Here is a 25,751-nt window from a genome sequence, read left to right on the forward strand (position 1 = left end):
TACAGATTAGGCATATAAATTTTGATTTTTATTCCTAGACCGAATCAAGGAATAAGAACCTTATAGCGTACACGGATTAGGCAGCAACAACATATATTATCAGGTTTAAAGATTAATTCTTTCAAAAAACGAATACCGCGGGGTTCAACAAAAGTAGCTAGTATTAATTGTAGATTTTGAATTTGTCTACATTATTATCGGATACAACTGATAATTAATTTCTATTTCCATTTTACATCATCATGTATTAGTTACACATATACGAGTATGTTATACATGTGTGTTTCTACAATAATGCAAGGTTCCATATTCTCTTTAAAATCCAGACCATTTACACAAATTACATTGTGTATATATCGCGTATGATTTATTATGATGTACGAAGCGACCATAGTATTACATTACAGTTGTTAGAAATTGTGTAATATTAAGATTTAATGTTATCTGTCGGCTATTAGGAATGAACTGAAAGTTCCCAAACTTATTCTTTGACCCATTGCGAGATAATGTTTAGCGATTTCACGCCTTCCACACTTTCCGGTTCGTGGCCTTCTGAACTCTCAATAACGAATGAATGCTTGCCGTTTCTCGGCCAACTTGACGAGGACTAGGAAACGTCAGCCCTCCACTACCATCTCTTGATACTCCGCTGCTGGTAGCATACGTGGGCGTGGTAAGACGTACCCAGTATGTATAAGGCAAACAAACTTTTGATCATAAAATCAACAAATAAAAAGGAAAACCCAAAAAATAAATTCTCCTAGACTTTGCCGAAATTCTCAATCAATCTGAATACAACGTGTAACTGTACAGTTCACGTTCGTAGCATATAGCATATATAAAAAGCGGTTCAATTCATTTCGTTATAATAGAAAAGACATTTCGTTATACACAACGGAGAATAAGTTAAAGAAATTTAATTATAAATGATATTTTCAAATTCATTAGACATTATAAAACCACAGTCTTGTTTGTTTTTTTTAATTCGATATTATTTTCGAAGCTAGTAGAGTAGCACACTTAAGTATTTTCTTTTAACAAACGTGATACTTTGAAACTGCATTGTTTTCATTACAATAATAATTACTTATTCATTATATGTTTTATTTTACAATATTTTCAAGTCCAAAACAGCTTCTATACCGTCCATCAAATGAATGAAACTGAATACAAAACAATACGAGACTAAAATAGTTATATAATCTAGTTTAGCGTATCTGCATTGTGTGTAACGTTTGTCTGCTGCGCATAGTTCTTGGCTACAGGACATCTTACTTTCCAAATGTCGATGGTCCTCTAAACATTTGTTTCCTGGTGTATTTGGAACATTTGTTTGATTTCCTGTCAATCTCCGGGCCTTCTCTCGCACTCCAGAAGATTTCTCTCACCGCCGCGCCGCCGTGACAAATGCTGCCATCATGTGATTTCACGAGTCAGGATGTCAATGTGATGTACCGCATGGAGATGGCACTTTCATGACATCACTTCTCTTTTCAGTTTATTTCACTGAGTGACACGTGAAGGAGCTGCGTCTAGACTCGAACTGGCTTCCTCAGTTAATAATGAAAATACTCTCTCTAAAACTTAAAATGTTGTCAACATTCTGCTGTAAAATTTCCCATCTTACGCCCTTTCTGAGTCGTTGAAAATTACACCTTTTTCATGATATATTTTTCCTATGCAAATGCCACTAATAAAATTCATCAAAGAAGTTAGACATTTTTGTAAGTATTATATTGGAAATTATACATGAAGTATAATTACACAATTATTATTGTATAGCCCCAACCAAAAGGATGCTGGCAGAGAGGAGAGCTCTATATCGTTGGCCCCAAATATTTTAATACCGTCTTCTGAAATTATCGGAACTAATCAACCAATTGCAGTGGTGGTTTATCTCAGATATTCATGTTACCCCATGTAGTCTTAATAAACCCTCTTACTACCCGTTTTCAGGGCTCTGCCCCGCTGGTCTTTAGGGGTAATTATATTCAATGATTTGAACAGATTTCCGGGGATTGTAATAATTTTATGTGCACGAACTTATTTTAGGGATGCTTGCATTTAAAAGAGTTTACTAATGACACTCGTGATATATTACGAAGAAATGCTTACAAAAACTTAAGTATATTTGAAATAATATCACATCCTTCCAGGATAACTAACCTTCCTTTCCGTTGGTATGGGTGGATACAATGTCGGAGTCTACAGATTTGGTAATAAATTTTAAATAGTTCGAACCTTTCTCTCGGTTCTTTTATATTTCTATACAATAATAATAAAGTCTGCATAGCTCTAGGTATGTCATAGCATTACATTACTGGTTACTGGTTATATATACTGGTTATAATACTGGTTATATTTATTTTACGCCTATTAAACAAAAAAAAACCTGAAAAACTTGATTGCCCTTATTTTATATCGTATAACAATAATAGATATATATCATTTTAAAGATGTTACCAATACACAATCAAACGCTTTTAAGTTTATTCCATATTATTACTTTCATATGGTTAAAAAATCACAAACTTTCATTACACTTTATCATGAAACCCCGCCCTGATTTTGTTCAAACCGTACATTTCTGGAAAGAGGCAAGCTGTGCAACTTGCAAGTAATAAAAATATGTATCAGTCAGACACTAGAGTTCTCAGTCATGAAATCCCCCAGGGCTCCATTCTTGGGCCACTACTTTTTGTAATATACATGAACGATCTGCCTCTACATATTAAGCAGGGCCAAATAGTCATGTACGCTGATGACTGCACGCTTGAGGTATCTCAGTCATCATGCTCTTCAGTCATCCTTGTCCTCAAAATTGAGTGCAGAGGAGTGCTACAAATCGTTTACTTGTAATGGACTATCCCTGAATTGTAGTAAAACATCTTATCTAAACACTTTGGTTTTAAGAGTGGATCACCGGTATAAACTTAGACTCCATTATTCTCCCTAACGATAGTCCCTTAAAATAATCACTTTTTTGCCAAGCTTTTGGGACTTCCACGTAGAACACGTTTGTCGGCGTCTTCGTTCCATGTGCTTTGCTCTGGGCCGCCTCTCCCGGGTGTGTAGTCTTCGGAAGCTCGTTACTGTATACTTCTCCAACGTAGAATCTATCATACGATATGGGGTAATATTTTGGGGAATCTCAATTGCAAGAAGTTTATTAACATATTTAGAATGGTGCATTAGAACTGTTTTAAAGCTTAAAAGCAAATAGTCATGTAGGTCCCATTTAAATCACTTATAATTCTGACCCTTGCGGGCTTGGTGGGTTGTGAGTGCTGCATTTTTGTTATAAGGAACCCTAGCCTTATCAAAAAGGCTGCCAGTGGGTCTTATCACTCGTACAATACGAGAGGCAGGAACATGCTGGCAGTTCACAAGCATTCCACATAGGGTATGAAAACGAATAGTATCACCTATGCGTTAGAATTTATAACGCCTTGCCCATTGATATTAAGGATGCAAATTCAGAGTCCAAGTTCAAAGTAAAGTAAAAACATCTTTCCTGGAAAAAATGCTATATACAATAATTAAGAACTTCTTTTCGTAGCAAATTAGTAATTTTAATAACGGCAGTATGTTTTTTTTTCTGTTACTTATTTTAACAAGCATTGTTTTAATACAACTATTGTATTAATGACGTGTTCATAACTTGTATATTGTGTTTTAAACGAATAAATGATTTGATTCTTCGAAACACGGAATTACCTACTTTGCGTAATCTGGCCAAACTAGGACAGTATCGGATTCGGCCCAGTTAAAATTCGGCCTTATGTAATTCGTCGGTGCGGTTTTCGATTACGAAACCGCGGGAATGTGGGGAAGTGCGGTAATAAGCAGCCTTGGCTGGAGTTCGAGCGACGACGCGGCGCGACGTTCGTTAATTGCTCTGTAATAGCGCAGGCAAGCGCCGCTCTACTGCACCTTGTAGTCTAGGTGTGCCGGATGAATGCACTTTCTGGTTTATTTGGGCCGGATGAATGCACTTTCTGGTTTAGTTGGGCCGGATGAATGCACATTCTTGTTTAGTTGGGCCGGACGAATGCACATTCTGGTTTAGGTGGACAGGATGAATGCACATTCTGCTTTAACTGAAATGTATGAATTTCTGTTCAGGTCTATGTGGGCCGTATGAATGTGCATTCTGCTTAGGTAGACCGGATGAATGCACATTCTGGTTTATGCGTGCCGGATGAATCAAAAATCTGGTTTAGGTGGACAGAATGATGAGTTAACACAAATATTTAAATTTTGAAAATTTAGCTTCCGCTGAGGATAAACATCTTTAGTCGACGATTAAACCGAAACCTACCATAATACTTATCTACTTATACAGGTTTATTGAGTGTCGGAGCTGTTTTGTGACGGCCTGAAGCCTAACTAACCAACGACGAATACGAAGACCAAACAATGATATATGAATGGTCATACATTGTTATATACATTCATCCATTTTTATATACATTTTCCATATATATATATATATATATATATATACACATTGGTCATACATTCATCCATTACATACGCACGGTCGTCATGTGTGAGTTACTCAGGCCAGGTCTGTTAATAACCATGTTGCACATTCGTTCAATGTATCAAGCAATGGTTGCAGAAAAGCCATGTAGGATTTGTTGCAATCTTAGGTAACAAACAAGTCCAAAAAATATGAACTGAAAATTGTATCTATAGTTGTGAAAAACAATGGATTTTAAGTGTTCTTTTTCAATTTTGTGTTGTGTTTACCATTAGTGTTATGGTGATTTGCCGCGAGTAAGGAACCCCTCTCCATATTGTCTTTATGTTCGTATTCAGTTTCTTTAGTTACATCATAGCCAGAATACCGTTTCCGAATATGTAGCTTTGTGACTTCCAAGTTGTGCATGACCTTTTTCATGGAATCACACACAGCGTGTACTACACATTTTTCTCCCTTACCGAATTTTCCTAAATACAGATTACAAGAATAAAATGTTTGTGGCTGCTTGAAATTCCAAGCTACAATTTGACATATTATTGCATTAATTATACCCTAGACAACGGTAAGACATAAATAATTCTTAAAGGGACAGGATTTCATTTATATATATTTTTGTGTTTACCAACACAACATATATTCTACAAATAAATACAACGCAGATACATTATATAATCTGCTGAAACACAATTGAGAAAGTAAATGAATTATATAGTGAAATAGTTGATCCGCGAAAGATATTCCACGCACGTTAGAATATGTTCTAACAACTAAAACATTTTTCACTCTTTCACAAACAGGCCTAACCACTTGATGGTCAAAATGTGAACGGGGTTTTAAGCCGTCTTGTCTCAGGTTGTTTGGAGGTATCCAACATGAATATTACTTCAGAATAGACCACTACAACCTCAATAGACATTGATCTTACTACCAGGCACACATAATCCCGAAGTGTACCGAACATTTACGAGCTGTTCCGTTGTCGCTGTCGTGAGGAGAGCTGGCAGATCAGTAAGTCACGACAACGACAGACCACTTTCTTCGTCCTTCACCCTGCCCTGGTCGGTCCACTCAGACGCCGCACCTTCTCTTCTCCTTCTCCTTCCTCCAAGGCCACCCGCGCCTTCTTCGCTCATGGCTCACTGATAATATCCGGTTTGGAAAGCGGGAAAACCGCGCTTAATTCAAATTATAATGCGATTAACAGATACCCGTGCATGCTACGCGTGCCACAATGGTATTAAGGAAGGATTTACACTTGTTTACTTAACAGTGGAAGCGAATACAACTCGCTTACAAAAATGTAAATATATGATGTTTTCTCGTAATGGGTAGGACCAGAGATCACTCAGCCAGTTCTCTTTTCACAACGTTAAGATACAGTCTCTAATGAAATGCGTTCATGGACAAGGAAACATTAAAAATAATCTTCAAATAATATCGTATAACAACAAGTACTTTAAACGCAAAGCAATAAAGCTTGAGGTTACTTAGAGTAGAAACAGTTTGTTGTGTTGAAGGTTATTCAAACCCGTGATTAACTGTTTATTGTTCATAGGCAAGGCATTGCTTACAGCGAGCAATTACAGCTTATTTTATACTTGTCTTTAATGTTAAATTAAAACGATGCCCTTTAAAGATGTAAATTTAATAATGAATAGAGAGAAAAGAATAAAATATTTCCGAAACTTTGTCTCTTAAAAACTTCATTAATAATTTATTATTCACTTCAAAATAATAGTTTGAAAGAACATAGAGCCCAAATATTCTATCGTAAAAACAGTATAAGAAGAGACAGACACTATACCCCTGTTTCTTGTTTAAAATCTAAGATTATGCACTGGAACTGTTAAAAGTGAACAACACATAATCTCTTGGCCGCGTAATCTATCTAATCTATCCATACTCACCTTCCTTGTACTACTGGTATTCAGCCATTGTACAAAATCATCAATGTTTGACTAAAATGTTTTGGTATTACATTAGGTAGTTCCTGAGCTAGTGTTCAAGGATGTCGTAGAGCATCGTGGCTCTAGAGAACATTCGTTTCTTAGAGAGGAATTAAGAAGTAACAGGAATGTTTAAAACAGAATATTTACCTCAACCTAAATCCTAGGTTGAACTCCTAAACCCCTTCAACATACATGGATGAAACTTCAAAAGATGGTTACGTTCGATTCAGCTGTATACGAACCCGAGAAGTGATAATTAAAAGCAATATCAAGGATTCCGTAAGCAATATATTTAGTTCCGTAAAGTATAAGTGTTCTGTTATAACGCCTTTTCTATTGATTCTACAATATTCCGTTAGTTCAAGAGGCTGAGAAATCCTGTACTACACTTTAAACTTGTTTCGGCTTTAGGAATAACAGGATATCAGGTTTAGGTAAGGGTTGGATATTAGCGCCTTCTCTTGCCGAGATCGACGAGGAGGGCACTGTCTCGGTCATGCTGCTTTGAAAGGAAGGGAGAATTTCCATGACACGATCTGTACCAAAGTGGGCAAGATTGGGCCATCTCTTACGTTTAGGTTTTCTAAACTTTTTACGAATAAGGGATCAAGGTAATTTTTCTTGATGCTTTAGTTTAGAAAGTGTTATTAGTTTTACTGTCACCATAATGTAGGGTTTTTTCCTTGACAGAACCGTCACTCATGTAAGTACTTAAAGACAAGTGAAGTAAACTAGGGACAGAGACAATCATTTTCTATCCTCTTTGGCTAAATACAATTTTCAAATTTCATTAGAATATAGTAAGAAATCCTCGCATTTTTTGGACTCTACTTCTTTTATTAGGCAGGTTTTAATTACAAATGTTCCAGATGTACAAGTAAACTAGTAGTTGGATATGTCTTATAAAGCAAGAGAAAATAGTTATTAATTTAATTTAATCTAAGCTTAGATAAATATTCAAAGTTTTGGTTAACAATTTCCATACATCCTACTTATTACTATGGTTAAAAAAATATTGAATAAAGTCCGGTCACCCTATAATTACCCTTCTTCTCCACCCATAAAAAAACTCAAAAACGAGATTGGCACCCGAACCAAACTGTAATTAAAAAAAAGTGTACAGACAGGATACATTGCTTCCATTGTTTGCTTATTACGTGTGTGCATTTGAAATCCAACTAATAACGCAACATAATGCCCAATTCATTTGTCGCGGTTTTGTGGATGTGGTTCACCACAATAAACTAATCTGCCCGCAGTGACTGTTTTGTGTAATGTGTAAGGGACAGGTTACCGCTAACCGGCATGATCCGGATTTAATTTCCGCACAAGGAAAACATCAGACGGCGGTCAAGACATTAGTGGTCACGGCGGCGAAGACATCCAGGAAATCCGGCCCTTTAGAGAAATGCATTTGTTGTGTGGTCAAACACAAAGATGACGAGGCATTCTGTGACGTTCTCCGTGGTTAAATCTTTGTATCCTCGTTTACACATTTGTGAATATTTATATTGTGGATTTTTGTGTTAATAATCAGTAACCGTAGCCGTCGAAACTAATTATTCTCGCTTGGTGGATCATTCAGTGCCATGGACAGATCGTACGATTCTACATACATTTTCTCAGCTCTACTATTATGGCATTGCTCTTTTTGTAAAAAAAGTTTTAACAATAAAGAGTTGTAGACTGAATAACTGAAAAACGTATCAATTTGATATAAGCAGACTACGTTTTCTGTCGTTTTACAATATGTGACATATCTTGTTGGTAATAGAAGTCACTCGATTTCTGGGAGGCTGTGGTTGAACAGATGTGCGATTAACGTGAGTGCGAATAAGATAATTTATTCCTGAGCATAATTCTGGGATTAGGTTTATACCTATTCTCGCTGGCGCTCTCACTAATCTTAAGTCGTCTTTCAATCAGGCCTTTCTTCCATCTCTTTGAGTTCAGATGTTTAAAGAATTTTAATTTTTATGTTTTACTTTATCTGCAACATAGTATTTAATAGCCACGTCAAAGCAAATTGGAGTTGCCTTTAATATATAGCAAACAATATTGGCAATAATGCCAATAAATGCCAAGTTAAATAGTCATATTTTAACCTTTTGGATAAATAAGTTGATTTTAAGTCCTTCTCTAAACTGCTGGAATTAATTTTTGAACCATATAATTTCAGAGTAATTATGTTGCTCGTCCTGTCTGTACGAGTTAGTTTCGGACTTGATTTATTTATGCAATTTACTCAACACATTATGGATATTTTAGCTATAAAAATATATCATCATATAGTTACTGCATATTTGAACAAATAAAACTTATATAGCCGACGGAGGATAGCAATCTAACTAAGGCTTAAAGTTTACTCCTTCCTTAATATTCCGATGAAAGTTGAACAAACTTTTGACCATTGTTTCATACTATACTATAATATTGTATTATTATGTATGATTATCCCTACTAAAACGTTTCACAAAATAATACATCCACCCAAAATTATAAATATAACAGTCATGACTTCAAATTCTTGCGCTCAGAAACATTTGAACACTTCACTGACTGCTAACAGTAGTTTATATCTGCAAATAAAACTTTATACGACGTACAGGTATTACTTCACAGGTACTTGCAGGTAAGTTAAAGACACTCATCTCACAAAGTTAAGCAACTGTAATGACCAAAAGTTCATCAACTTAGTTTAACTTTTGTCCAAGTGTATTCGCCGATGTATAACAATCTTTTAGTACTACAAACATATTCCTTTAATAAGCCACTTTAATTAAAGGCATTACTTAAATACTGCTATAACTATAAGGCATGTAACTGTTTCGTTGAACAATATTACTGTTTGAAACATATGATGAATAATTGATCGTACGTTTAATAGCTCTAAACACTTTTCAAACAACTGATTTATTATACTGTGAATGTAACGTATCTTTGTGTGTTAGATAATTATCCCAATTCAAAATAAATCCGGTCATAGTTAAAATCAATTAATTCATAATATCTCCAAGACTCTGAGAATATGTTACTGAGATCTTCTTCCAATCAGATATTCGTCAGAATGACAATTCCTAAGACTTTGAGTTATAACTTGAAATACAGGAAAATTACTGGTAAAATTTATTAAAATTATCGTTTACACACAAATAGCGTTCGTTATTTATTATGGTACCCATAATTGGTACAATTCTTCTGTTAACATTACAATCCCCATGTTTCGCCGGGTTTGAGATTTTAACACGAACCAATATACACAACAAGTAGTGATGAAACTGATATTCAGCAAAGGAAACACAGTCTCGTTGTAAGACATTTTGTATTATTTGGAGGTCCATCCCTCTAGACTAAACTCAAATAATAATTCGCGTCCAAAAGTCCCGCGCTCAAATCACGATTCGAAGCTCCTGGAATGACCCTGAACACTTAGCTACTAGGTACAGCTATCAGTCTGAAGTAATGACACACACTTAAGACTAATTTCTAGTTTAGAAAATAATTTCAAGATATAACTCTAATTTTGAGGCTATTTGTTCCGACACAAAATACTGGCGATTAAGAGAAACGCAAATGCTTTACTCTCATAGACATGTCATTATAAAACTGCTGGTGTTATTTTAAAACAAATAAAAAACCATAAAAGTAAAAACCCGTTGTCGAAAAGTGTTATAGTATAGTGTTGAATTACATTCAGGTGATACGCCCATGTGGTAATTGTTAAATACTGCTTAAAATAATCTATCTGGAATATCATCGTTTTAACTTTTAATTCCAAGTATTTTTTAGTATAATTAAAACTTTCAGACTTTTAGTACTGACGGATGATAGTCAGTTATCATCATCATAATAGATTATGCCCGGTTAAATGGACATTTAAAAAATAAAATACCCATACAGTAGAGACAGTTTTTAACAGATCTTAAAATGACAAAAAATAAATGAAAAAAATCCCTTTTAATCTTTGTTCCTTCAATCTGTGGTGGGGATAAGAGGCCTACAATAGTCCTCGCGAACAATCTTTGTAATTGCATTCTTGCCTTCCATAGAGGAACAATTACAAGATAAGTCCGTTATAAAACCACTTCGTTGATGGGTGGTAAATAAATGAAGTTAGGGCGACCCAGCAATCTTCCAGATAATAGCAAACAGTTTCTTCAGAGATCAGACAATGCGTTTTATATTTTATGTCTGCATAATAACCATAATAGTGTGTTTCCATATTTTTCATCTAATTTTGTTTTACCTCGTGTCTATGTTCTTCTTCCTTTCTTTCTCACTATAGTCCTCCTCTGAGCCGGAATCGTCCTTGTCCATATTAACTCGTTTACTTGTTAATGTGTTACATTTACTCTTATGCATACAGATACCCAATGGCCCATTGTGTTACATTTCATCTGCTTTTACCAGCGGGACATAAAACGTCAATTTTTCCACATCGTATACAAACACTAGTAAAATCAGCTTTGTTTCTTTGTTGAGAATCCATATTGTTTATAAGCTTTTGAATTCAGTTAACTAATTTTTATTGCTGTGTTTTTCCGTTTGAACATTGTTAATGATGATTGAATATTGATTATTTAAATGATTGTCGCTATTGTTGGACATTTTCAATTAGAAGCGTTTGTTTTCCCATGTCATTAAATTTGGAAGTTCTTCTGACATCGTGGGATTATTTAAAACAAGTAAACATTGGTCTCTTAGTCTTTCACCTAAGCCAAAGTCCAAATTTTCAATTCCTTACTGCTTGCTCTTTTTGACGTAAATATAAAATTGCCGGATATCAGGAACAGGAACTTTGTAGTTTCTTAATTAACATAAATACAGTCCAAACCCTCGGTTTTAAACTATGAAACTGTTTGCTTTACAAATCATTGGAAAGCAAACATCCTTGACCAAAATGTCACCAAGGAATTACCGGCCCTTGGGCGTTCTGAGGCAATACTCACTCTGCCAAGCGCTACACTCATGACGAGCAGCTGAGAAATGAAAGACAGGGAACGGACACGTAGAACCTCCTCTAGGGTATCCCATCATCGGTATTTCCAGAGACGTCAAAGAAGTGCCCCTGGTAATATGACTAAGCGGGTTACATAACCACATATATCATTTAGGTTTCTCAGAATCTATGTTAACCGGTGAGTATGGAAACTTTATGGATACTCTAATAGTCTAGTTTAGCAACGAATTATGGCAGGCTAACCACTAAAAAGAGTGTATTTAATATGAGGAATGTCTAAGTGAAATTTTATGCACCATTTGGAAAGCCCTGAAGGATTATAGACTATCTGGCCATTGCGAGTTATTACCTTGTCTCACGATGTACATAATCTAGTTTTTTATTGCTAAGTAACGGAATCGTATTTTTATAATTCACGTGAAGATATTAGGAAATTGATTATAAATGTTATTGTATTAGGTAATATGTTGATGTAGTGCGAACATATACCAAGGATCTTTATAGGGATTTTTTTGGATCCTATAAAGGAATAATGCGGCCTTATAACTTGCAATCTTTTATAATAAGTTATATAGTAGTATTTGAACTCATTTCCTTCATTATAGAAAACATAATATGTTATAAATTAATTGAATTGAAATGGATCGTATTCGATGACTCAGAGAGCAGTCAAACTTGTCAACAGAAGGAAGTGATATTGCTCCTATGACTTGTTCCAAGACTGCTGTATCGCATTGGCTAACTGATCATGACATGTCATTTTAAATGTAGAAGTACTATAGTCCTGACGTCTTTTTCCTGGTTATAAATAATAAATTATTTATGGCACCCGAATTTAGATGATCAACAATTTCTGGATTTTGTGTTCATATTTGTTGGTTAATACCAAACATAATGTATTACAGTAATAGAATCATTTTACTCAACGACAGACCTATCACAAAGTTGTCGACTTTTTATAGTATATTTATAATTCCTAAATATAACGGATGTAAAGAGTAGAAACGCGACGTTTCGGATAGGAATCCGATACCGTCATCAGACGACAATACTCGCATTCTCGGCTCACTTCTCATTGTCTGCCTGCAAAATTACAAGTTACCAGTTGTTAGCGGCCGACTGAGGATGGGATGGGATCGGTGACTTTCACTGGGTGCACGCACGCACACACGCACGCACGCCTCTCTGTGTCTGTCTGTGAGAGGTAGAAAGTGGCCCAGAGAAAGGTATTGGTGGGCGGTATTCTGGTATCGGAGGAGGCTACCGCATTACGCAATGGCCGCCTCCGTCCACAAGCTGGCTCATTACCCTTGGGTGCAGGCTGTCCTCGGCATGTCGGCATCCTGTACGTATAGTATAACGGGTGCTTCAAACATCGGAGGGATCAGGTTTCTCTCCTACAGTGTGAGGTAATCATTGACCGTGCCTGTGATAACCTTGACTGTATTCTTGTTCCGTCACGGTGTAACACCGGTGTATTCAAGGGGAGGGTCCAGCACGTCTCGCATGAGACAATACAAATATCTTGTGTTAAACAACTGTCCTATAGTGTGTGTTTAAGTACGCGCACGCGCGCGTTTGTGTCACTTGTGGGCCTACAATTTTGATATACCCAAGCACCCAAAACGGCGCGAGAGACAATACAAATATCGTATAATTATTAAGCTTCATGGCAGTCACACTTTCAACACTTTCTTATTCTTACTTTTGTTAATTAATTGCAATAGCTCTTGTTATTGTATTTAGTTTAGCATCTAGAAATTTTAGTTGCCAACAAACACAACGAAATTACAAATATCACATTATATAACAATAATTATATATTATAATATATAACCGTGTTATAGTTAATTATAACTATATTATAACTAACTATAACACGCAATCGTTCTAAATTCAACACACAACCTCAAGCAGACACCAACAACGAGCTGTAGAACAATTTTGCTTATAAAGTTGTAATAAATGACGAAGAAACCAAAAATAATACAACTATTTATAAATTACATATTTTACACTGGTCTCGAATCGAGATACTTGGAGTTAATTTCATAATTGATACGTATATTTTATTGTTCAGTCAAAAATGTCTGTCTTATTTATATACTTGTTGTTATATTTATCATATAAACTTTTCATATACAATTTCGGAGCTATAACCAGGAAGCAACCGAATTACAGCATTTATATATGCTACTTAGAATCTTGAACGAGTCACAAATATGTGATATTAACATTCAAACACGTGCTTAGAGTGCACAAAATATTTTACAATAATAAACACGTTAGTAATTCAAGTTTTGAAAGTTGACTACCACGTACTCCCGCATTGTGGTGCTTACCCTTGTTCCGCTCGCCTGAAGTTATAAAAAGCGTAATTATGAATAATTAATTATACTAATTTATCCAAACAAAATTTAATAGTTTAAAATTAATAGTTTAGTTTTTTGTCTATAAGAAAATGAAACTTGACTGACGCTGACCTAACTTCTTTCGGTGTAGTCATTACTTTAAAATATATTTGTAAATGTTTCTCATAGCCAAGGACGTAACCAGCGGAGGGTCCAAGGGATCCGGACCTCTCCCAAATTTGCAATGTCTTAAATTACTATTTTAGCAAACGATTGTTATTATTTAAGTAATTCATTATTACTATAATGGTTCTTACTTGATCTTCATTACCAAATCAGTTTAAACTCATTTTACTACGCAGTCTCTTAAAGCCGAACTTCTATTTATAATGACTTTCCGAACTCTATTTACCGAGTATCTCCAGGTGTGACAATCAGCTTTTCCACATAAATTTCGTTTGTTTAAAGTGTTAGAGACACTTCATGTGTCGACATGTACTGGTGAAAGATCGTTCTCAACATTGCAACGGGTCAAGAGCTTTTTAAGGAACAAAATGGGGAGTGAGCAGTTGACTGCACTTGCTTTACTCTCTGTCCACCACGGGGAAATATCAGTTTCCCCAGAGCAAGTACTATATACCGTGGCTCAGAAGTCTAGAAAATTTTTACTTTTGTAAAAACACTTTTATATATTATAATTTATCACTGTACATTTGTATACTATGTACTGTGTTTTACAGACAATAAAAGCATTTTGTTCGTAATTAGATGACTATATAAGTCTAATCAATTTCAATTATTAATCCTGTACAACCTACTAAAGCAGTGCATTCACAATTAATTATGAATATCAATCGTAAATGTAAACTATTCAAAGACTTAAAACCTTGGAGTAGAATTCACTATTTTGCGTTTTAAATTTGAAAGTTGTAAAAATTTGAACGTTTCCGGGGGAGGTCCCTCACTTTCATCTTGACCCCTCCAATGTTTTCCTCGCTACGTCCTTGCTCATAGCTTAAAAAGAAGAAATTTAAGTATTATAACACAACACATAATAATTATATTATTACTAACTAATATTGTGTCTATTGATATTGGTGAATTAATACCATTGTGATATTAAAGAGGCACAATCACCTTACTACTAAAACCGGCGCAGTTAAGTGGCAGAGGTGATTTCAAAGTTCTAATTTTGCTTCCAAAAAGGCATGTTCGTATATGAGTTGGCTTACCGTGTTCAGAAACTGGCGATGTGAACAATTGTAACTAATACCTCCTCTTTTAAAATACAATTACGTCTCAGCACCTATTTGTAAACAGGTTAAATAATAGTGAGGACAAAATATCTTACAGCATTGAAAACACGTTATCCCTTTTCCTGACCTATTTCTAGCAACCGTGTTGTTTCCTACATAAACCGGTTGTGTTACATGTTCGCTTGCTCGTAGCGACAGGCGTAAGGGCGGGATTTGACCATAATGGTAATTACAGCTTCCTACACAACAGCACTGCTAGCCACGTGCGTGCATCAAACCATATGCATGGAAGTGTACTTTTATAGCAATAGCTCCTATGATATTCGATCGCATTTGTATGGAGATGAGGTCAGAGACAATGAATTGAAATTACAGCCAACTTGAACATTTATTTTCGACCAGATGCAATCCAATAATAACTACTGTGCTAAAACTATCGTAAAACTATCATCTAAACATTGTTTTCTTGATAATATATAAGGGATATTTCTTATAAAACAGTAAATGTCATGTGGTACACAACAAATTAAGAGCCTCAATAAAATCGAAAAGAAGTTTTGTTTATACCAGATGAATGTGTGCTAGCAGAATCAAGCCATTGTATTGAGTTGGTTTAACAGTAGCTGAAGTTGATCATACAATTAGAGCCAAATCTTGAATATGATACATTCGATTTGGTAAAACATTTTTATATAAATACTTAGTACATATACGTGTAAGTTAACTGGACTGGTGACGATATTTACTTATTTATAACTAATTATTATTATTATACCCATAGATTATTGGCTCATTTTAGAACGAATATTTTGCAAAAATAAAAAAAAGTATTAAATATTACTTATAACAATAGTAAACTTATACAGGGTGTCAATTAAGTCTGGAACCTCTTTTTTAATTTTTAAACCACAATATAAAAAAATACCAAAGTTCACACGTGCTTACTGGTGATAGTAACGCACATATCTGCCCAATTACCGACCAGATAATCCCTTTGGGGGACGGTCCACAAGGAGTCAGACAAAATTCTTAAATAGCAGCATATGTTAAGTTTGGTATCAAATTAAAGGTCTTACTTAGCAGAGTACAATGCCGCAAACCGGACTTAAAAAGGTGGATTCATTCAGTAGTTATAGCTATTTTAATTTTAAAACAATTGAACAATGTAAATTATTAAGTATTACAAGTAAACACCAAGTTTTAAGTACCTGTGATCAAAGTAAGTGTTCAAAATGTTCCCCTACCATCGTCTGGCAATGTCCTAGGCGGTTGTAAAAGCCATCCACTGCATTTTGAAGGTAGTCACGAGGAATATCTTGAGCTTCTTGGACTATGAGATTTCTTAGGTGCGCCAAATCTCGAGGCTTAGTACGATAAGCTTTATCTTTGAGGTATCCCCAAAGAAAAAAATCCAGCGGAGATAAATCAGGGGAACGAGCAGGCCACTCTACTGCACCACGTCTTCCAATCCATCTGTGAAGGAATATTGTATCCAAGTATTCTCTAACAAGGAGAGCAAAGTGTGGTGGTGCGCCATCTTGTTGGAAATAAATTCTTTGAAATTGTCGACCAAGAGCAGCTTGTAGTGCACGAATTATCTCATTTTGGAGCATTGCTAGATACGAGTCACCATTTAAATTACCATTGATAAATAATGGGCCCATAATTTGATTTCCTATAATACCTGCCCAAACGTTAAGTTTCTGTAGATGCTGTATATGACTCAATGCCACTTTCATATTCTAACAGTAGTTGTGTTATTGGTAATAATTATTGATTCCTGGCTTCGATTACTACATTGTCAGATGATGGGAGGGGAACATTTTGAACACTTACTTTGATCACAGGTACTTAAAAATTGGTGTTTACTTGTAATACTTAATAATTTACATTGTTCAATTGTTTTAAAATTCAAATAGCTATAACTACTGAATGAATCCACCTTTTGAAGTCCGGTTTGCGGCATTGTACTCTGCTAAGTAAGACCTTTAATTTGATACCAAACTTGACATATGCTGCTATTTAAGAATTTTGTCTGACTCCTTGTGGACCGTCTCCCAAAGGGATTATCCGGTCGGTAATTGGGCAGATGTGTGCGTTACTATCACCAGTAAGCACGTGTGAACTTTGGTATTTCTTTCTATTATGGTTCAAAAATTAAAAAAGAGGTTCCAGACTTAATTGACACCCTATATATTAATATTGTGCTATATTTTTCATATAAAGAAAGAAACGTAATTACCGTAATTTAAATAATATTTTAGATAATATTAATAATGTTTTTGATACCAGTTTCTAAGGAGTACATACATTATATTTTTGAGGTTTAATTTCCGACAAGCATTTTGAAATATTTGCTATAATATTAGTGTCCTGCTTAATGTTAACCTATATTATTTCTCATTTTTCTTTGGGTATAATATTATCCTTTCAGGATGACTAGACTTCAATCCTAGCATTAAAACTACCACACGGAGACAGTCAGAATTTAGAATAAATAGTGTTTTGAATTATATTATTAAACTTTAGAAAACCAATGTTTTGCCAGTTATAGTATGACAGAAATGACCAAAAACTACTTTAATAATTATTATTGTTTTACACGTATATTTAATTTTCTTTAATATAAGCATATATCTTACATATTTAAGAAAATTTTGGATTAAAAAACAAAATTCCCTTGTTATAGATTGCAGTTGTAAATACAATGAAAGAGGCGGTACACAATTGAAAGACCAGTTACTCAAATAAATCACAGACTATAACAAAGTACGACATAACCGCGTAATGATGTCTTTGTATAGTACACTCGTTAGCACCAACGTTGTGTGTGGTGAAGACATCAATCTGACCAGCTCATCACTGTTGCCAACATAACGATAGGTATTAATTTTCTCAACAGTCAGCTGATTAATATGACGTTTTATAATTCCATTGCTGTGAGTAATTAATTGCCCACTAGATATGCGTCTTCACCGACCATTTCTCAGTTATTATGTCTGTAATTAATAATTAGTAATAATCATTTACACTTTCTTTCACTTGTTAGCTGAGCGTTAGCAAAGCCTATAACTTGGGGGAGGGAAAAAATTTCATTTCTGTTTGTCTGTCTGTCTGGCAAACAAACTTAACGTCTAAACTGTTGTACACTTAGTGTTTTGGATTTCTGTCATCAAAATTTCAATTTTCTGCGAATGTTGAGTTTAGGTCCATTTCATTTTTCGCTTAGTGGGGAGTATGAGATTTGTCCGCACGATATCTCGAGAAGAAATTGACATGTAGACTTACGATTTGCATAAAGCTTCGTTTATATAAATAAGGAACATCAGGCTAGAAGATAATTAATGTCAATTAATGGGACTTGGCTGAGCGATAACAAACACTTTAACGTTGTGCATCGAAAGTTCAAGAGTCTTCAATTTTTACATTGGTCTTATATGTAACTATGATGGAAATGAGAGAATCGCAGAATTAATAAATGTGCAAACAAATTGATTACGATCATATGATGTTTTAACATCTCATATATTAACGAATTTAACTTAACTAATCAGAATGAAATGAGCTATATAGACTTGAAATGGTATTTCAACAATATTTAAACAAATATTTGACATGATTTTTTTTATTTTAACCTAGTTTGTAATTATGTATTAGGTTAGTTATTACCTGAAGAAGAGATCAGATTGCAGATCTCGAAACGTAGTGTTACTGATTTCTTGTTTCACTGAACGATGGCAAATGTCCGGAAAAATCCTATTACCTTCACAATCCTTCCATCGTCAAAAATAACCTTCAAACAAAGAATAGACTTGAAAGTTTTCATGCAACCTGGGCGAAGTCTGTTACGAGACACTGTGTGACGTACTCGTACATTGTAGACTACCTAATACGAGATTGCAAATCGTTCTTGCAAGGTTCTTTACTGATCTTTGTGTTACAATAGATATGATAGGCTGAGACAAGCTAATGTTCATTCACGGCAGGTCTGCCTGGTTGAGTAAATTCGGCAATTACATAGCGAGATATAGGCATATAAAATATATCTAAACATATAATGCAATGTAGGAAAGAGAGGTAGAAAAAATACGAGAAAACACATGTAGTTTTAAGAATGTTTGTCTATTAATTAGATAAATTATTCAAAGGAATATTTTAAAGCCAGCGTATAGTTACGAAAAACATAAACTTTACATACAAAAAAAGATTTTCTTTCGAGTAATTTTCATCAAGAACCTGTTTATATAATCAGTCCTTAAACTCCTTAATCTCTTTTCAATTGACATAATAGAAGGAGAAGTGAACGAAATTAATATTTTAAAATAAATTAATGTTAAGAAACTGACTGTTTATATACCTACTGAATTCTTGTGAATTAATTCTCTTCGCTGATAACACTTTAAAATAACATAAAAAAATGTTTTAAAGTTCAAAATACTATCTGTAAAATAAGTTAATCATTTGGTACGTTTAATCCTTTTGCTACATTTACATTTCGATTCCTAACAAAACTACGTTGCGTTATTAAAGAAGCAAAGTAGCTCTAAACTATAATTACTATTCTATGGATATCTAGAACTATATCTATCTCAATATCAATATGAAGATTATAAATGTATTGTATATATTACATGCTTAGATAACAAAACTAATCAGGATAGTTATAAGTTCCACCCTTTGTTAATGTCTAAACTGCGTAAGACATAAATGTGGTCTTTGAATTTCGGTCGTAACAATTTCAATTTTCTGTGAATACTTAGTTTAGTTTCATTTCATTTTCGCTTAGTGCAGCGTCTGAAATCTGACTGTCACAAACTTGACTCCCAGAATGTGGACTCCACGTTCGTCTGAAAGTGTCCAGCAAGACCGAAACAGTAGAGTACCCCGACAATACTACTACTTGTCTACTTCTACTTGCCATGATTGCAGTATTCAAAACGTATTCTCGGCAACACGTGCTAAAGCACGCGCACGTACACGTGGTCAAGCTGTCTAAGATGTCGGACTTGGAACTGAGTTTAGATTTAGCGCAAGATTAAATACTGTCTGTGATATTTTTTATCAGTACCATCGACCTTGTCCTATTCCTATACATACATACATATATATATATATATATATATATATATATATATATATATAATATATATATGTATCTGTTTGATAAGATCCTCGCACATGCCAGTGACCCATGAAGATAGACAGAATAAGGCTTCTCGTTGCCTCGTTAGGTGCAGAATTGAGAGCACTATGATTTTTTGACACGATCCCAAAGCACGGCAGAGAAACCGAGTTTCCTACTCATTGTTGTGTGTAGTAAACCCGCAACACAACTATGGTGTGAATGGTTCATTCAATGCAAATGTTGAGTTTAGCTCTATTTTACTCTCTGCTTATCAATTATCTTCCTTCACTATTCTCACTTCATAAAAGTTAATCTATGCATTCATTTCAGATTTTTTGTATATTCAAGCATTTCCATCCATATGGTACAGAGTCATAATATATAATATGTATGATTAACATTAAGTTAATTAACATACAACGCATAATAATGCGATTACCGTGAAGCGAAACTGATGCTCCGGCCAGATAGTAAATAATGTTGTTTTATACAGTGACAAAGAAATACATTGATTTCTACTCGTGAATTCCTCAACTCTAACCAAATAAAGTAAACACCCGAACATTGTGAATCACTGTATGTTCATAAATCACTACATTGACGTCAATGTAATGCACAAACCCATCATTTACAATTGTGGCGTAATCACCCAACGCTTATTTACTTTCTCTCTATATATGAGCCGAGACCCGCCTCATCTTCGACTTGTAAGGCCTACATTGTTGGTCTCTAACTTCAAGCGTAGCGGCGTTTTGATGTCATTCATTATCTCTTTTGTCTGGTACTAAGTTCGAAATTTTTCACTTCTATAAAATCTGATCATTCATTATAAACTTTACTAAGACCTGAAATATGAACTTAAAAGTATTTAGCCTATCTGCTAGTGAATTACAAAAATATGACTTTTATTAACAAACATCCAATCTTATAAGTAAGAAGGTTATGACATTCAGTTGGAATTAAAATGTCCATTATCAACATTATAATTATTTATTGTATCGCTTTAAAAGTATAATTTCTCAGAAGACTGCATCAGTTTGTTTAAACATCTAATGTGAAGATAGAATTTAGACTCGAGATCACAGTCAGAAAATTGACTTTGTCTAGGTCATGATTTGGTGTTAATTTATGTTACCGGCTTTTGTGTTATAAACTTCAAAAGTAAAGTGAACTTTTATTGAGATAATAGTGGACATATACAATTTGTGCAAGAATATGAACCCTTCAAGGTTTAGTCTACTACTTACATATATAGACATAACAAAATTAAAAAATACTTTATTAACAGGGAGGGATTCTAAAATATATGCCACGCTACGTTGAAACGTTTTTGGATAGAAACAAGAACTCAGTCAACTCTTTGTTATCAATTTCTAGGTTCTTAAATTTTGGGATTTAATTTCTGTTTCGAGCAGTTGGTATGATTAAATAATTATCAAATTAAAAACAACAAAGAAAAATTTGGTTGGGTTAAGTTGGTAAAATTAGGTTCAATTAGAGATTTCTTCAGGCCTAAAAAAATTTATCCTTTCATTTATGTGTTTCGATTTGCATTATTTAGTTTGATTTATCGAAATTACAGGACGAACAAATAAGGCATCACGTGTAGGAAACTGCTGTATCCCCAGAGCAACAGCTACTGCACTGCAGCTCAGCGAAGGTTAATGTCGCGAACAGGAACTGATCTAGAAGGCCTTGACTGGCGCTGTTCTGTAACAAGAGCACGAGATCCAGACAGCCGTGACCTGTCCAGGGCGTCTACAGATCAAGGTTATGCACATACTATAACAAATGGTCAGCCAGGGAATTTCGGAAGCTCATCAACCTAGTCATGGTTTTCTAGCAAAACTTTACACCAGACGGCACGAGCTTTCTGTTATGTGTTCTCAGAAATGAGGCTTTACATTTTTTTGAACACTAACCTGTCATTTTGAGTTAATCGTTGTCGTTCTACTCCAACTGCATTTCAAATTCGTATATTTTACATATGAACTCTGATTTGTTTTTATCCTATATAAAATATATAATCACGATTTTTATTAAATCCTCATTGTGAATAAAAAAATAATTGGGCAATAGTTATTCGGGTTGGTTTCCACATAAATTAGCAATTGATCATTGTAAAATTTAATCCAGCATTAATAGAAAAAGGAATAGTTTCCAATAACTAAAAAGACCCGTATCCCCTTTTACATCTGCCCGTTTTTAACACTCTTGTGACCCAGAAGATTTAGAGGTCGAAAACTTTATTTTCAGTTTTAAAACGTAAATTGAGTGTAAATACCTAGCTTTTCATATAGATTCATACCCTCTGATATTAATTTTTAGACAACTCAATAAGCATCTAAACCCTTTAAAATTGTGTCTCCTCTCAGTAGTTTATCACACCCGTTCTTTGAGCGTGTGTGAGGTCAATAAAAATTTGCACATAGGATTAGACCGCAATCTCTTAAAATGTTTGGCATCTTTAATTAAAGCGCCATTGGTAAAGAAAGAATCCCTATGGAAATAATATAAACTCACCTCTTTACCTTCATATACAGCGGATCTGGGGATCGTCTTCATCGATCTATTAAATTTGAAATTGTTACTCCCGAGAATCCTTGTGTGATCGCCCTAAACAGTCGAGCAGTGAGACAATTATTTATAAAGATCTCGTGGTTTGAGGTATTAGTCCTCGACAAAAAGACGATGTCTCTGTTCTCTACTATTTTTGGGAGAGGATTAGCCTCAATGATTTGTTATCTCGAATGTATACAAAGTAAACACTTACCTCTGGAACTCAACATGGCTCTCATTATCAGTGAACAGAAACTGAGACAGAAACACTGGGTTTAGCTCCCGGTAAAACGTCACCAGGAGGAAACTAGGGATATATGCTAGGGGCAAGGACGAGGGACGGGAAGAGAACCGGTTGAAAGTATGTAATCTATTGGCAATCAAAACACGGTAGAAAGCTGAGCGATCGCAGGTTACGTGAACGTTTCTGTAACAGGGGTCCGAACCATTGGTCTGACGGTGATGAAATTGAGGGTTGTATTTCGGAAGTCTCCAATGTGACAGGTGACACAGATACTGACAAGTGTCGACCGATATCACTAATACTGCTGTTTTGAAATGAAACAATAGATTTTATGCAACAAAATAAAAACATCAGTTTATGATACCATTTAGAATATGGATTGATAAAAGTAATTTCACTTATTTCATTCACATTATAAATGTAAATGCCGTATTCCTCCACCTGGTGACAATATTTTGAATTTAGCGGACAACAAATTATTTTTTAGATATTTACTAAAGCCTTTAAATAAACTCAATTTGCTAGCTATATGAATTTCGAGACGATTCAATATACATCAGTACTGAATTGATTTTTAACTTAGCCGATTGACTGTATTTAAGGTATACCGACCAGAAAATACTCTCCAGTAAATTGGTACAAGAAATATCAATACCAAATTTAGCCTCAATTAGTCCAAGAGTTTTAAAAGAAGAACACTCAAAGCTTTAATACTAAGACTGAAAATGAAAAGGGAAACGTTTCTCGGTTTAGTGGTTTAGCCAATTACGGTTAGTATACAAGATCCATCCCAAGAGTGAAAACCGGAAGAGTCCATTACTAAAGATGTGCGGTGTACAGGGATCCTTGATGTACTATCTGTTGTGTGTAGTCAGCAGTTACGCGTGGTTGGCACACAGGTTTCTTGTATAATCATTTGGTAGAGGGGCTTGGAATACTTGCGCGTAGCGCGTTTTCCAACTGGCGAAGACACGCTCTTCTCGGTAGCGATGGATAATGGCACGAGCCTGAACGTTACAGGAAATATATTAGCTGCTAGAGAATTACAAGCTGTTATGATCAAAGAGAATATGGAAATGTTTCCTATAACTATGGCAGTGATACGTTAGGAATAATCTTTGCCAATCTGAACCTAATGATATTCCCTACAGCGGTTACAGAATCTATTGTACCTGTTATTGAAAAATTGAACTTGTCTTTGGAAAATTACTGGACAATCTTTCGGTGAGTAGGGCGATTTTCTTCAGTCTCTGTTTACGCAGTCGACTTGGACTAGATGCGTAATGTCGTCAGGTTGGTCGCCATTTGGTCTTGGCTCAACACTTTCTGAAAGCGGAAGCAATCGACTTGTGCAAGCCTTGCTTTAATGATGGCTATGTAGAGACATCACAGTCTGTGTTATCTTGGCGGAAGAGCGATCGGAATTGCGTCACTTGACGTCGCATCGTGCGATGTCGTTGAGGTGTTTGATACTGCGAGAAACTTTACATATCGGTATTTAAACTGCAGGCAGAGCATGATGTACAGGTTAAGCGTCCATAAATTCTTGTTGTTTTGTGTTCCACTGGGTACACTGTTTTTGAAATTTTCAACTATTTATCATAAGTTATTTTATAGGGTAATTAGGAAAGCAAAAATAGAAATTGTTGTAACTACATAGTGTAGTTTCAAAGTAAAACAGTCACTAAAAAGATATTTACGATTTAAAATTCAAGGATTCCAAGGTCAAATTTTCCAAAAATGATTTTTTAAATAAATTAAACTTTAAAAATTAAAATTCGTGTATCTTCGAAATTAATTTTTTCTGTACGGCACCTTTACAAATAAAATCAATCTAAAATCGGGACCAATTAAAATTAATACATGTATATTTTTATATCAGACAAACTAAAATAAAACAAAATAATTTTAGGAAATAATTACTTTAATACCACAGATTTTTATAAATTAAATCTTGATAATCGACTTTTAAATAGCTTTAAAAGTTAGCAAAATAGTTTCGAATTAAATTCCAAATGTTACGGCAGTGGCGACAGGTGAAGTGTCAGCGTATACTTACCAGAGTAGTCAGCCATGCACCGGGATGTTAGCATTGAGATTGAGATTCAATGTACATAAAACTCGATTTCTCTCACATTTATCATCTTCTATTTCAGAATCTTGAGCGGTTGCTTGTGCCACGAGCCCTGCTCAGTTTCCAAGTACCGCGCTGCCGACGGAGGATGCAACAACGCGAGACATGCCGACTGGGGCTCCGCCCACACACCCTACCTGAGGTTGCTGCCTGCACAATACGGTGAGTACGATTTCTCATAACGAAAATAATACAAAACCTTAGAGAGAAAGCAACGAATTATAAGTGCAGTCTATAAGGAAATGGCCAACTGTAAAGAAGGTAGAATGCATAGTATGAGGGATTAAACCTTTTACGTGGTTTCTAAGTGTTCAGTTTCAACTTTTTCTCACGAATATCTCTGTACCCTCACCAAGAGAATTATAAAATAAAACACTTGTTGTTTATTTTTTAAACCATCCCAAAGCTACCACATTTCAAAAAGCATAATGGTTTTTTATACTACATGCTATACTGTATTAACTTATCTCTTATCGAGGGAAGGAATGTCTGTTTGGTTTCATCACACAGGCTTTCATCGTTTATTTCCAACACTAACAACTATTTTAAATATATCAGGTAGGCAACCGTTGAGTTAGCATTTATGATTGTTGAAGTGGTACTGATTGTTTATAGATACTATAATATAGTATCTCTACCTGATATACTACTAATATAGTACACTCATACTGTGTAGAGCTCATT

The 25,751-nt window shown here is 34.9% G+C and overlaps 1 protein-coding gene across 1 annotated transcript in view; it reads left to right on the top strand.

Moving 5' to 3' along the window:
- The window catches only part of LOC124354444 (chorion peroxidase), a 98,802-nt gene that overhangs the window by 16,225 nt on the left and 56,826 nt on the right, over positions 1-25,751 (top strand). The window contains exon 3 of the mRNA XM_046804892.1: positions 25,090-25,229. Within this exon, the coding sequence (XP_046660848.1) occupies positions 25,090-25,229 (140 nt within the window). The remainder of the gene's footprint in view (positions 1-25,089; positions 25,230-25,751) is intronic.

The sequence above is a fragment of the Homalodisca vitripennis genome, chromosome 2, assembly GCF_021130785.1.
Source record: "Homalodisca vitripennis isolate AUS2020 chromosome 2, UT_GWSS_2.1, whole genome shotgun sequence".
NCBI lineage: Eukaryota > Metazoa > Arthropoda > Insecta > Hemiptera > Cicadellidae > Homalodisca > Homalodisca vitripennis.